General features: G+C 53.5%; 1 protein-coding gene across 2 annotated transcripts; it reads right to left on the minus strand.

The window, feature by feature from the left end:
- Positions 1-1206: 1206 nt before the first annotated feature.
- Positions 1207-7939, minus strand: MASP2 (MBL associated serine protease 2). 2 transcript variants are annotated; one of them, XM_071575598.1, is made up of 5 exons: positions 7820-7939; positions 7308-7527; positions 5844-6021; positions 5497-5628; positions 1207-1329 (listed from the first exon to the last, which is right to left on the minus strand). In XM_071575598.1, the coding sequence occupies exons 1-5, from the start codon at positions 7855-7857 to the stop codon at positions 1259-1261; spliced, it is 639 nt and encodes a 212-aa protein (XP_071431699.1). In that variant the 5' UTR covers positions 7858-7939; the 3' UTR covers positions 1207-1258. The 2 variants fall into 2 exon arrangements, with proteins under 2 accessions (XP_071431699.1, XP_071431700.1); XM_071575599.1 differs by lacking the exon at positions 1207-1329 and having other exon boundaries at positions 4763-5628; positions 7820-7936.
- Positions 7940-13157: the final 5218 nt, after the last annotated feature.

Raw genomic sequence — 13157 nt, forward strand, 5'->3', positions numbered from 1 at the left:
GCATTTTCCAAAAGAGGGAGGTGTTGAGAGGAAAAAACCCCAAAAATTAAAAGCTGAAGCAAGAAGAAGAAATGTGCTCATGGTGAAACACTGGCTGAAAAAGATGCAGGAAAAAAGCTGGGCCTGTCTCATAAAAGTTGTGATGAAATGCAATAAACCTCACCTTACCTTCAGGACATCACAGGGACACAACACTCGAGGGTGTGTCCCACATTAAAGGTCTCCACGAATCCCAACACGATCAGGAAGCCTCCTCTGCCTGGATCCTGCAGCTGCAGGAGCTGAGAGCAGGTGCTGGATAGTCAGGGCCAGGGATTTCTCCAGTTCTCAGAAAAAAACTGACTCTGATCGTGAGCTGGGGGAAAACAAACAGCAAATGATCGCAGTTGTATTAAATCACTTCAGCCCTACAGGGTAAATTTTTACAGGGTAATTTTTACACCAGCCACGAGGCTGTTGTGGCGGGACCAGGACACCAGCACTGCCCAGCACTGTCGCCAGGTGGGGACAGGGAAGGACTCCGGGAAAGAACCACCTGAACAGCCGCAGGACTGGAGGTCAGCGATGACAGCGATAACTGGAAGCTCACCAAAAACATCCCGAGGTGTTAAATTTGCAGCTTGTCTGCTGCTCCAGAGTGCTGGAGCAGGAAGACAGCTATCAGCTCCTCAATTCCAGAAGCCTCTGAATGCAGCTCTCTCTTTTTAATGCCTCTGTTGCCAGACGTTTAGAATGTAATTGTATTCTCTGAGCAAAACCAGCTGTGCCTCTTGCCGGCACAATTGGAGCCACAAACGCTCCCTGCTGAAGGGAAGCAAGAAGGAACAGCCACAAGTGCCCCGAGCATCTCTGCTCGTTGACAGCATCTGCTGGCTGTGAAGAGGCGCTTTGATCAGCTGGGAACAAAGGCTTTATGATGTGCTGCAAAGGCTCGATGAGCAATCCTGTAATTGGGGAGGAATGCTGGACTGCCTGATAGCACCGGCAGACTTTGCACCGCTCTGACACTGGTGAGAGGGAAACGGTTTGACTTTGAACTGTGTTCTCAAACACACCTTGCTACCCTCCACCACCAAAAATTCCATTACCCAGGCATTAATTGCAGATTAGCACCTAAAAACAGAACAGACAGTTTAAGGTCGCCATTTTAATGCAAGGGGACCAAGTTCTGAATGAGAAAACGAACATTACTGTCCTTTAACTTACTTGGATTCCATTAGCCAAGATTCGAAGCTTCTTTTACTTCAGAGAATGGAGGTTATTTCCACCCTGTAGCTCTGTGTGAGCTGCACTTGTTGCTGCAGGAAATATTTGGATCACAAGCCTTTACTGGGAAAGGAAAGGAAGAAGTCAAAGAATGATCCTGGGTTTGGGTGTGTGTGGCTCTCAGCTCAGCTAAAGGAGCCCAAGTCATGATGCACTTGGGCACCAAGTGTTTCCCCCAGCACGAGCTGTAATTTCAGAACAATCTCCCTCTGTCCACCTTCCCAGAAGGTTTTGAGCAGCTGCTTTGATTTGACAGGAACCAATTCATCACCCCAGTGACTGAGCACCTCTCTGTGCTCCACTGAATCCATTCTCGCAGGTTTTCAAGCACAGCTGACAGATACACAAACACTAGAAATGCCTGTTCTGTTAACACCCAGCGCTCTCCTGATTTACAGATCCTGCTTGAAATGCCTCTCAGCCCAGAGAAGTGGAGGAGGTTTGACTAATTCACCTGGAGGTCCTGTCTGCCTCTGGATGCAGCCCCTCAGCACCCTCTGCACCAGCAGAGATCAGCTGAGCCACAAGAGGAGTTCAAGCTTTTCCTTTATTGCTACACTTGTAGAGGTTTGTCGGTAAGTGGGTTTTTTCCCTTAATTGTTACTACCTCGTTCTTGCCAGCTAAATGCACATTTCTGTAATTTCACTGATTAGGCCTCTAACTACAGAAGCATTTGAAAATGTAAGAACAAAGCAGGTTTTCCAGCACACTCCCTGAGCTGCTGCAGATGCTGCTTGAAATACTCCAGTGACAGAGTTCACTGCCTCTCCCAGGCTTTCAGGTCCCACTCTAATGCTCCTTCCACCTCCTGCAGTCCCGGGCTAAGGAACACACCAGGATTATTTGATATGCAGATCTGGCAGGGTGCAGCTCACCCCCATGAAGGTGCACAAAAATCTGCTTCTCTTCAAACTGACATTTCCTCGTGCTGCCAGTACCTGTCCCAGCTCTGCAGCCCCTGCAGGACCAGGCTGGAGGCAGTGACAGGAAAAGACAGGGATGAAAACATGAAATCCTTGAGTGTGAGGAAAGACTCAGTGGGAGTTCCTGCCCTAAGCATACAAGCCACAATATAATGAGGATTATATTTATGCCTCTAACTCTCTGCTGAAATCATTAGGAAGTTAAAAACTCGAATTCTTTGCCAGTTCTGCACCAGAATCCTTTCCTATAAACCTACAAGACCATTTCTCCCTGGCCACAGGATCTACCATGCAAAGAAGGGATTACTCAGGTTGGTAAGGTTAAATTCTTTCTTACAAGAACCTCCAAATTAGAAGGCAGCAGCACCTTGGCTTCTATTTTCTTGCAGTTTAAGAACTACAGAAGGTCAAGCAACAAGAACTGGACAAGAAATGCAAGAGTCTTCAGGTTTATCTGTGATGCTCAGGGGCCTTTCACAGTAGCTTCTCTCTTATCAGCTCCTGCCTTATCTACCTTCTTTTCTCCCAAGTGACACCTGGAAATGCGAGAAAATGCATCTCCCAGAGGGTGCCCTCAGGTCTCAGCACGGAGCAGCCCCTTTGCTGCCTGCAGGAGGCAGGTCTGGAAGGTCAGGAAACAGCAGACAGGCCATGGGGCAAGAGAAGGGGCAGAGCAGGCAGGTCAGGAGGAGCAAACCAGCCCTTCCCTGCACATCTGTCACCAGCTCTGCCTGAGCAGGAGCAGCTTCATTATCTCACTGGGAAATAAAGGACAAAAAGAGCCTGTCCATGTCAGCCTGCCCAGACAGGAGCCCAGAGGTTACAGGGGCAGCTCTTGCCCTCTGCCTCCCAAAACAGAGCCTGGATGAAGGTGGGTCCCAGGGTTAGGGGTGAGGGTTATGGTTTGGGCTGGGATGTGGGTCAGGGGTCAGGGTTAGCACTGCAGGTCAGGGTTAGGGGTTAGGGTGAGGGTTGGGGATTAGGGACAAGGAACCAAACAGACTGCAGTGAAGACAATTAACTCCATCTCAGCCTCCGGGGTAGGCTGGGCTTCCTGGGAAGGGGCTTTCTTTCCTGGGGACAGGGCTGTCGTTCCTTTGTCTGCAGAAGCTCATCTCCCCCAGTGCCTGTCTGAGCCCCTGAACTGAACACAGATGAAGATTCCTCCCAGACAAAAGGTGCCAGGACAGAAAGGTGTTGCTGCCTCTGGAGTGCCCTGGGAGGCCCATCATGGGCATCTCAGCCCAGGTGTCTGTGGGCTTTCCTTCCTGGGGGAAAGGGCTGCTGTTGGTTTGCAGACACATCTCTGCAGTGCCACTCTGCAGGAAGGAGAGAACAGAGGCCCTTCCCTGCAGCCCAGGGGCTGGGGGTTCTAAATGTGGCTGGTTCCAGCACATCAGCTCAGCACAGCAATTCTCAGCTCCACCATGAAGGCAGCCCACCCTTCCCCTCTGCTGAGGGGCTCCCTCTGCTCAGGAGGGACACGAGTGTGCCCACAGGAACAGCCAGGGCAGAGCTCGTCTGCCAGCTCAGCTTCCCATTTTGCACCTCCACATTAAGGCCAGGCACACACTTTACAGTGCCAGTAAATCCATATCCTTGTGCTAAAAGCCATCACTTCAGGAAGATCTGTTCCAATACACTGGAGACAGGAGGAGGTTGAATCCTCCATCAGACCCAGGCAGGCACGGCTGGAGAGGGTTTGGGATTGTCTGGAGTTGGGAAGCCAAATGCCAAGGCAACCTTAAGCAGTGCAACTGGATCCAGTTCTGTATTTCAGCAGGGGGAGCCCAGAGAAACCACCTCCCCCTGCGACAGTGTCTGTGAGCAGAGTGTGCTGGTTCTGCCCAGGCAGGATCCAGGTCCAGGTGCCAAAGCTGCACCCACACAGGATGAACCTCTCACTGCAGAGGAACCCTGAGGTGCTGATCTCCCTCCCTGGCTGTGGCCTGAGCAGCAGAGCTGGCAGCAGGCAGAGGATGGACCTCTGTGCCTGGCCAGCCTCCCGTTCAGGGAGAGGATCTGCTGTCAGGGGGGTGTGGGTTGTGCTGCTGCTTGGCCTGTGTCCTTCCAGGGAACAAAACTGTTTCTCCACTAGACTTCACAACTCAATCGCCAGTTTTTCCTACACCTCTACTAACCTGGGTCCAGAACAGTCACTGTCTGTGCCCAGGGAACAAGACACTCAGCTTTGCAGGACTGGCTGCACCGACGTTCAGGAGGACGGAAAGAGCCTGTGCTGGGAAATGTAAGTTTTTTCCCCTCTCCATTCAACCCACCTGAAGCTGAACAGAGGTGGAAAGGAGTAGCCAAACCCAAGTGCCAGTGCACCACTTTAGTGCCACACAACATTTCTGTCCCCAACAGCACCCACCAGCCCACAGCCCCCCTGCACATCAGGGCCTCTGACTGACCCCCTGAACCCTCCAGCCCAACATGTGCACAGGGAAGAGTGGAAACCACAGCAGAACCCCACAGCCTTCCCCCTGGTGTTAGTCAGGACTGGTTTAAGGGGGTGTTGGAGTGTGCTGGTGCAAAGGTAAACCAGAGGGAGAAATGAGCCCAACTGCAGTGAGATTACAAGTCAGAGTTACAATTTAATAAAAAAGATTACAACAAATACAGTGATAGAGAGAAAAATTGGTTTTAGCCCCCAGAACCCAGATGTATAACCCAGCACCCTGGGGCACCAACAGGATGGTGTTCATTGACCCTTGTGCTGAGCCCAACGTGGGCCCCCAAGGGCAGAGTGAAACGAAAAGGAAACCTGTTGGTGAGGATCATGTCACAGTCTGGTCCAGAGTGGCAGCCACAGTCCTGTCGAGGTTCTGCTCCTCCTCTGGATCCAACACGTGGTCCCAGAAGTCCCCAAACCCCAAGATTCCATCCCCTCAGGTTCAGGTGGGAGCCCCCAGTCCCTCCCCCAGGGCAGGGAGTTCCACACTGGCTGATCTGACTCTGGGAGTCAGGGGGGATTTTGGAATCTTTGATAACCCACCAGCACACACCACCCCTCAGGTGGGTGTGAAGGTGCTGCTGCCTCCCCAGAGGGGAGTTATCACACCTGAGTCATTGGTGTGAAGACTTTATCTCACAGAGTTCTCTCAACCCCATCCTGTGCCCGGAGGTGCCAGGCGTGCCCTGGGCAGCTGCTGCCAACGACCCATTATTGACAGTCCATCAGAAATGACACCGAGGGTGCACAGCACACAGTTTTGGTGACACCCACACAGGGACAAACTGGTCCCTGTCCCTGTAACTGGGATGTGGGGCAGGGCAGTGTCTCTTAACCCAGCAGGGGCTCACCTGTGCAGGTCCTCTTGTTCTCGTGCAGAGTGTAGCCCACCCTGCAGCTGCAGTAGAAGCCCCCCACGTAGTTGTGGCAGTGGTGGCTGCAGAGGGGCTCCCCCCCCAGCAGCTGCTTGCACTCATCGATATCTGATGGGCAAAGCACAGAATCAGGCAAACAACCCTTCAACAGCCTGTGCTCTCACCCTGAGACACTCAGTGCTTGGGGGCCCTTTGCATCCCTCCCAGCACAAGGAGACCTCCTTGCCCACCCAGCCCCAGCAGCACAGGCTCTGAGGGCACAGGAAAGGCCCAGCCCCAGCACAGCTGTGGCTCCTCCACCCACAGAGGGGCTGCTCTCTCACCTTCAGCAGCATAGAAGGCCTCAAAGCCCATGAAGGGTTTCTCATTGGAGTAATCGGACCGGAACAGCACCACGAGCTGGTTGTCAGTGGAGACGTATGTCCTGTTGCCTGGAGCTTCCTCAGTGTCTGTGCTGTCCTTCCCACACAGCCTGGCCAAGGTCTGCCCACCAGAGCTCAGCTGGAACACAGGCAGATGGGCCACCAGGTTAGGACAGGACATTGATCTTCCCAGCCTGCTGCCATGACTTGGAAATCCTGTGTTTGATGGTGTGAGGAAGGAGGTTTGGGTGCTCTACAGCCAAGGACAGATAAGAGAAGATTTTCCCTGTTCTCTGTGACTTAAGCCCATCATTTTATCTCCCTTTTCCCTTCCTGAGGCCCCCAAAGCTGTGGTGCCAGCCACGCTTTGTTCGTGCCATCCTTGTTAACTTGGAGCTCTCAGTGACACCCAGATCTTGGTAAGGTCAGAGACAACTGGGGTGAAAACATTTCACACTGAGGCAAATTGAAATGTACAGTGAAAGGTGTCCTTAAATGAGTGACTCACCTGCTCTGTGATTCACTTATTACAGTTTCAGTTCTTCCTTTGTCTTTAGCACAAGAGAAATGTTCTGTACGTGGGGCTTGTGTCAGGCACAGCCCAGAGAGGTTTGTCCTGCAGAGCCCCCAGACAGGAGTTGTGTCCTGCCCCGGGGGAGGTACATGGAGAACAACAGGGATTTGGGCAACAGCAGCAACTTTCTGTATAGAACCATGGAAATGAGACCTTTCTCAGAGGAAACAAGGCAGCCTGGGTTGGTTCCATCAGGTGGAACTGGGTTTGCACCCTCCCTGTGTGCTCAGCTCCCTCCTCGAGGTGCATCACTGGACAAGGAGAGGAGCCCCAGAGCAGGGACATCCCCCTGGAGCAGAGCAAACCAGAGCCTGGAGCACAAACCTTGCAGGGACACCCCTGGTGACCCACACAGTGCCCCGGGGCAGCATCTTTGTCCCTGTCCCTGGTTGTTTCCCACATTAACAGCAAACCCCACAGCCAGTGCTGGGGTGTCCCCTCAGCAGTGACAGCACCTTGTTCAGCCCATCCCTCACATTTTATGGTCCCCATTACACCCCATGTAAAGCACTGCTTGTTAATTTAAAAGCACACGCTGTAACTTCAGCAAAATGAAGCTCAAATGTTGGTTGGGGCAAAATTTTAAACCTTTTGCTTCACCAAAGAGGAGCATTACAATTTTCTGAGCACAAACAACTCAAGTTTCAGATGTTCCAACACAAACAGTTCTGCTTCCTGGTCCTGTGGGCCTCAATAAACGTGTCATTTAGAAATCAGCAGAGGCTGAACTTTACAAGCAGACAAGAATCAAGTGCTTCCAAGAGTTATGCTGGCCCTGCACGTGCCCAGGATCTCATAAACACAGCTCTGAACTGCTGAGCCCACTCCCTGTCACCCCATCCCACACACACCTTCACATAATCGTATTCACAGAGGTGGGACAGCTCCAGGTCGAAGTGGGTGAAGTAGATGCGGATGGAATACCCCCTGGGGACAGTGATATTCCAGATTCTCTCCTTGTGGTTGGGGTAGACATTGGGGAAGTTTGGGGACGTGATCCTCCCATACATCTTCTGTGGCACAGCACTGCTCTGCCCTGCACTGCAGAGCACAGCCAGCCAGACCCACACCCTGTGCCAGGGAACAGAGGGCAACAGAGCAGGGGTGAGCAGCAACTCAGACCAGAACAGGCTGCCAGGCTCAGCACCAGCCCAGGTGTCTCAGCACCAGCTGGAACCTTCGTGCCCAGCACCCTCCTCCTTTGGCACGGCAAGGAACGGGAGGTGCCAGTGCAGTCCTGCCCCAGGAGCAGCTGAACAGGATGGGCCTCGTGCTGGTGCCACCTGGAGCCTCCAGAGGGGCTGGGGAGGGCCCTGCACTGCACTCACCTCCTCGTGGCTGCTGGTTCTGCCCCTGCACTCACCTCATTCTGCTGCTCTGCTGCCCCTGCACTCCCCTCATGGTGCTGCTGTCCTGTCCTTGCCTGCTCCGAGCCCGGACAGGGGATCTCTCCCCTTGTTTGCATTTGTGGGGAGGTATTTGCTGTGTGTGCTCCGCTGTGTTTGTCTGGATGTTGAACTCTGGTGTTTGACTCCCCTCCACCCCCTTCAGCCCGCTGAGTTCTGGGGACAGCAGGCACAGAACCCAGGCTGGTGTGGGGCTCCAGGGAGTGCCAGGCAGGGACAGAGGGAGGGGTGGGAATGCTGTGGCTCCTGCAGGGAGGGATCAGGAACGGGGGGGATCAGGAACGGGGGGATCAGGAACGGGGGGATCAGGAACGGGGGGATCAGGAATGCTGTGGCTCCTGCAGGGAGGGATCAGGAATGCTGCAGGTTCCTGCCTTGCAGTGCACATGAGTTCCAAGGATGCCAAAGTCTCCCAGTTCTCAGCTGTCCATTTTAATGTACAATGCTGTGGTGACTGAAACCTGTTCCAAGCCCTGGTCGTGCTCTTGGATTGCTTTTTGTCCTGACCATAAGGAAAAAAGGCACACAAACAATAACTCAAATTTCTTCTGAACATTTGTGGATTTCACACGGCCCAGGGAGTTCAGCTGGGAGAGCCAGAGCTGTAAGACATAAAGTCCCATTAATTTCAGTGCTTGCAGACTGTTTCTTTCCAAGTCAGCACTCAGTTTTCCCAAAAAACTCCAATTCCAGTGCACATGGAGATGGGCCTAAACCTTTAGAGAGTGAAAAGCCAGATACATTAGTGCTGAGCCAAAATCCATCTCTTCTTTGGCAAAAATGGACAGAAAGTGGGAAAACTGGTCTGCAGCAGGGAACAGATTAGTGCACTGCACAGGCAGGAAATTTATCCTGAGATATCCTATAATTAAATGGACACCCTTTGATCAGCCAAAAAATCATTCCCCCAGGCAGTGAAACTGGTGCTGGCAGGAAAGCAGGAGTTATAACATGAACCAAACTGAGGCAAACAAACCATTCACAGGCTGCAGAGAGAAAACACCATTTAATAAAAGTGAAGGAGAAACTAGTAACAGCAGTAATTAATTGTGTAGCTGCAGTACCTACAGCCACAGCTAATGGACAAGCACCCAGAGGGGACTGGCTTTTCCCATGGCCCACTGGCTGCTAAAATGATCCTATCAACAAGATAGATGTGGACTTTATACTGCCTGGAAATGGGGGAAGAGAAGGAAAATTTTGCCAAAAATCAATCTGTGCCTGGCTGAGCTGTTGCCCAATTCCCCCAGGCACAGACCCTTCCAGAAGGATCCCCAGCAGGCTCCTGCTCCCCCTTGGGCACAGACTCTTCCAGAAGGATCCCCAGCAGGCTCCTGCTCCCCCCGGGCACAGACCCTTCCAGAAGGATCCCCTGCAGGCTCCTGCTCCCCCCGGGCACAGACTCTTCCAGAAGGATCCCCAGCAGGCTCCTGCTCCCCCTGGGCACAGACCCTTCCAGAAGGATCCCCAGCAGGCTCCTGCTCCCCCCGGGCACAGACCCTTCCAGAAGGATCCCCAGCAGGCTCCTGCTCCCCTCGGGCACAGACCCTTCCAGAAGGATCCCCAGCAGGCTCCTGCTCTCTGCCTCATCCAGCTCTGGGCTGGGAGACACCTCTCAGACCTGGGCTGAGGATGGCCTGGCCATGCCTGTGCTGCTGCAGAAGGAGCTGCAGCTGTAACAAACTCTGAGGTGCTGTAAAAATCAAATCAATACAATCAATAGAACCCCAGCACCCCCTTCATCAAAACAGTCCCAGACAGCTCAATTCCCAAGTGGCTCACACAAAACCACACAGTGCCTGCAAAAATCAACTTGTGCTGTGGAAAATCTGCCTCTGGGTCTTTGAAAGGGAACTGCTGTTTTCTGGCAGCAATGCCATGGAAAGCACTGCAGTGACTGTTGGTGTTCCAGGTGTACCAAACAGGGCAGGGAGCTCCTGGCCGTGCCCCCAGGTCTCCAAGGGGGCAGTGCCACAGCAAGGGGCTGGTCAGGGGGTGGAGGGAGAGCACAGGGCACCCACCCAGCAGGGCAGGGCTGTCCCTGTGCCACAGGGCACCCACCCAGCAGGGCAGGGCTGTCCCTGTGTCCCCAGAGCTCTCTCTGAGCTCCCTGCAGACACTGTCCCCTGTGCCCATCCCTCTGCAGTGCCAGCTGCCCCTGCACAGTCTGGGCACACGGCTGGCAGTGCCTGCTGGGCCGTGCCTAAATCTCATCCTCCTGCTCTGGGGCCCTCAGAGCACCAGGGGAGCAAATGCAGCAGAGGAGGACACGTTCTGTTCCCTCCTTTCAAAGCAAATACCGTGACTGACATCAAAGAGGAGCTCCCAGACGGAGCCAGCAGAGCGTGGAGAGGGGCAGGGGAGAACCTGCAAAACAGGGAAAAAACAGCCTTGCCAGGGGAAAAACTGGAGGCAGAGAAAGCTCCTGCAGTGGGGCAGGACACTCATCACCTGGGGCAGGCTTTGCTCCTTCCCACGCTGGGGGCTGCCCCTCAGTGCTCCTGTTTGCAGACAGGCTCCAGCTGCCACCGCTTGTCCAGCAGGGAAAAAACACCGGCCTTGGTCTCTGTCCCCTGCACAGAGTGTGCCTTGAGGACAACTCTGTGGTGTCACCTTCACCTGCAAGCCCTCGGCTCTGAGCTCAGCTTGGCTGGGAACACAACAAAATTGCTGCAGTGAAGACACAGTTTTGCTCCTCTGACACCATCAGAGCTCTCAAAAGCAAAGGTGACATCCCAGTGTGGGGCTGGGAGACCCGACCCCTCCAGGGGCACAGCTGGGCTGAGGGGCAAAGCACACCCAGTTTACACATCGTGTGTACAAACTGGAAATGGGAATGTGTAATTACCTGTACTGGGCAATAACATGTCCAGGGTGTCTCTCGTGTCCACCCAGAGGTCTCAAGGCAGGGAAGGCAAACTGGAGGTGACAACAAAGAGACGGGAGAAAAATATGACAAATGTCTCTATTAAAGGACAAATACCATCAAAGGATAAGCCCAACAGGAACTCCCTGCTGTGAACAGAGTGAGGGTAATGAAAAGCCTCCCCTGAACGTGCTGTAGCCTCATCCAGCAAACAGCTTGGCCCTGCAAAGCCATTAGGAGACTTTCCAACTGCCAGAACATCCACCCAGGAATCACAGTCTCATCCAGAGAGTGGTTTGGGGTTACACACCTGCCAGGATGACTGGAAGGTCTGGAAAGCCACTTGCCTGCTTGGGAAAGGCTCTCAGCACGTGCATTCCCTCCAGCTCAGTCTCCAGCACAGTCTCCACCTGGGCAGCAGCTTCTCTCCAAAACCATTCATTGTCATGGGAGAACTGCAGAGCAAGTTTGGCACAACCATTTCCATCTCCTGCTGCAGCTCCCATGGAACCCTCCTCTGTTACAGCCTCTCTTACACAAAGCTTAGACCTGTTCCCTTCTGCAGAGCCAGCCCTGCAGAGCACAGCACCCACCACCGAGGCTGGGATGAGGCTTTTCCAACAAGGGGAACCCAGACTTTGCCTTCCACACCAAACCTGAGACACAAGGGCTGCTTTGGAAGGCAGAGCTTGGCTGCTTGTCCCTGTTTCCCTCTCCCCTTCATTTGTTCCTTCTTTGCTGGCTCTCAAACACTCTCTGGACTGAGGAGTCACCTGATTGCTGCCCCCAGGCCATTACCAAGGGGACTCCTCACACCTGTGGGCCCATTGCCACCTGGTTGTGCTCACCACCAGCAGGGCCAGCACTGGCTGAGCTGCTGCAAAGTCTGCTGGAAACTGCTGCCATGCCCTGAGGGCACTGGGGCTGCTGGCATCAAAGGCAGACTTGGCAGTGCTTATACCCTCTAAGTTAAATTAGCCACAGAGTCTGTGGAAGTGTGTCCTAAACTGTCTCAACTCAGTGAGTTCCACTGGCCACCCCCTTCAGGCCTCACCTGCCCCTGCTCTGCTCAGCTCCCCAGAGAGGCAAACTAAGTGATGTGGCTTTGGGCAGAGTTAATTTAGTACAAGGGTTCTGGATCTAAGCCCATCCCCACCTGCCTGCCAAGGCCCTCAGCTCAACCCTGAGCCCCCCCAGCCAACAACTGAAACTCAGACAAGGAGTGAAGGTGTTTCAGGTACCCCACGTGGGGCAGCAAAAGGGAGCCAGTCTGTGTTTATGTGACATGGTAAGAGTAAGGCAGAGCCAGCAAATTAAAAGATCATCACATGTCATTTAAATGGCTGGCTGAAATCCCCCAAGGACCAGTGGGAAGAACCTCAGAGGGAAGAAAGAAACTGTGTTTGAGGTGTGTTGGCAGGGAGGGAGCTGAGCCAGAGAGCTCTCGGGGCTGGAGGAGCTGCCCCTGCTGCGGTCAGAGCCCCAGCCTGGCTGCTGGGCTGTCCCTCCCAGCCCTGGGATGGCCCAGAATTGGAGCTGACAGGTTGGGGCTGAGGGTTTGTCTCACAGAGCCTCCTGCTCCTGGCTGGGCCATTACTCTTCCAATTTGGGTCCCTGATACCTGTTAATTCACATTAGGCTGTTGCAGATGGTGCTCCCAGCCCCGTGTCCAGGGCAGCTGCCCAGTCCCTGTCCCTGTCCCTGTCCCTGTCCCTGTCCCTGTCCCTGTCCCTGTCCCTGTCCCCACCACGTGCTCAGGCCCTGCTAATGAGGATGGATGATGCCCCCAGCTCAGTAATGGGGCACAGATGGACCAAATGGGTTTTGTCTTTGAAACATATTTTCATTTAACAAAGTCTCCAAAGGCTGTGAGCTTTTTATTCTTGTGTCACTGTAAAATTCTCCCCAATACTCTGCAATCTTGAGACAGGTCAGGAATTCAAAATTGCACTTTCAGTTCAGCTGCATCTGAAACTCTGCAGCCCAATGTCCTGCTCCAGTTCTGTTCAAAGCTGCTGTTCTGGTGGCTTGACATGTTCTCTCACTTTGCTCCTCTCCCATCTCACCTCTCCTGCTCACACTGAAAGATCTGCAGTGGGAGAAGCTGCATTTTTGGGGGCAGATCTGTTAAAAGAAGGCCTGACAGGGGCTGGGCTGCCTCCTACAACACAGACAGCAATGAGAAATTAAACTGCTTTGTGATGATGAAAGCCTCGTGCAGACACAGCCACAGGTGACCACAGGACTGTAGGCACAGAGCAGGGGGGGTGGGGACCAGGGGGTCCTTCCCCAGCAGGACTCTCCTTCCCTCATCTCTGCACTGGGAAGTTCAAGGGCTCACGAAGCTGCCTCCCACTTTCCAAAGTTATTTATGGTTTCTGGCCTCGTACCAAGCCTGTTCCAATCATTTGGAAATAGTCCCCTTGATG

This window comes from Pithys albifrons, chromosome 22 (genome assembly GCF_047495875.1).
Source record: "Pithys albifrons albifrons isolate INPA30051 chromosome 22, PitAlb_v1, whole genome shotgun sequence".
NCBI classification, from domain to species: Eukaryota; Metazoa; Chordata; class Aves; order Passeriformes; family Thamnophilidae; genus Pithys; species Pithys albifrons.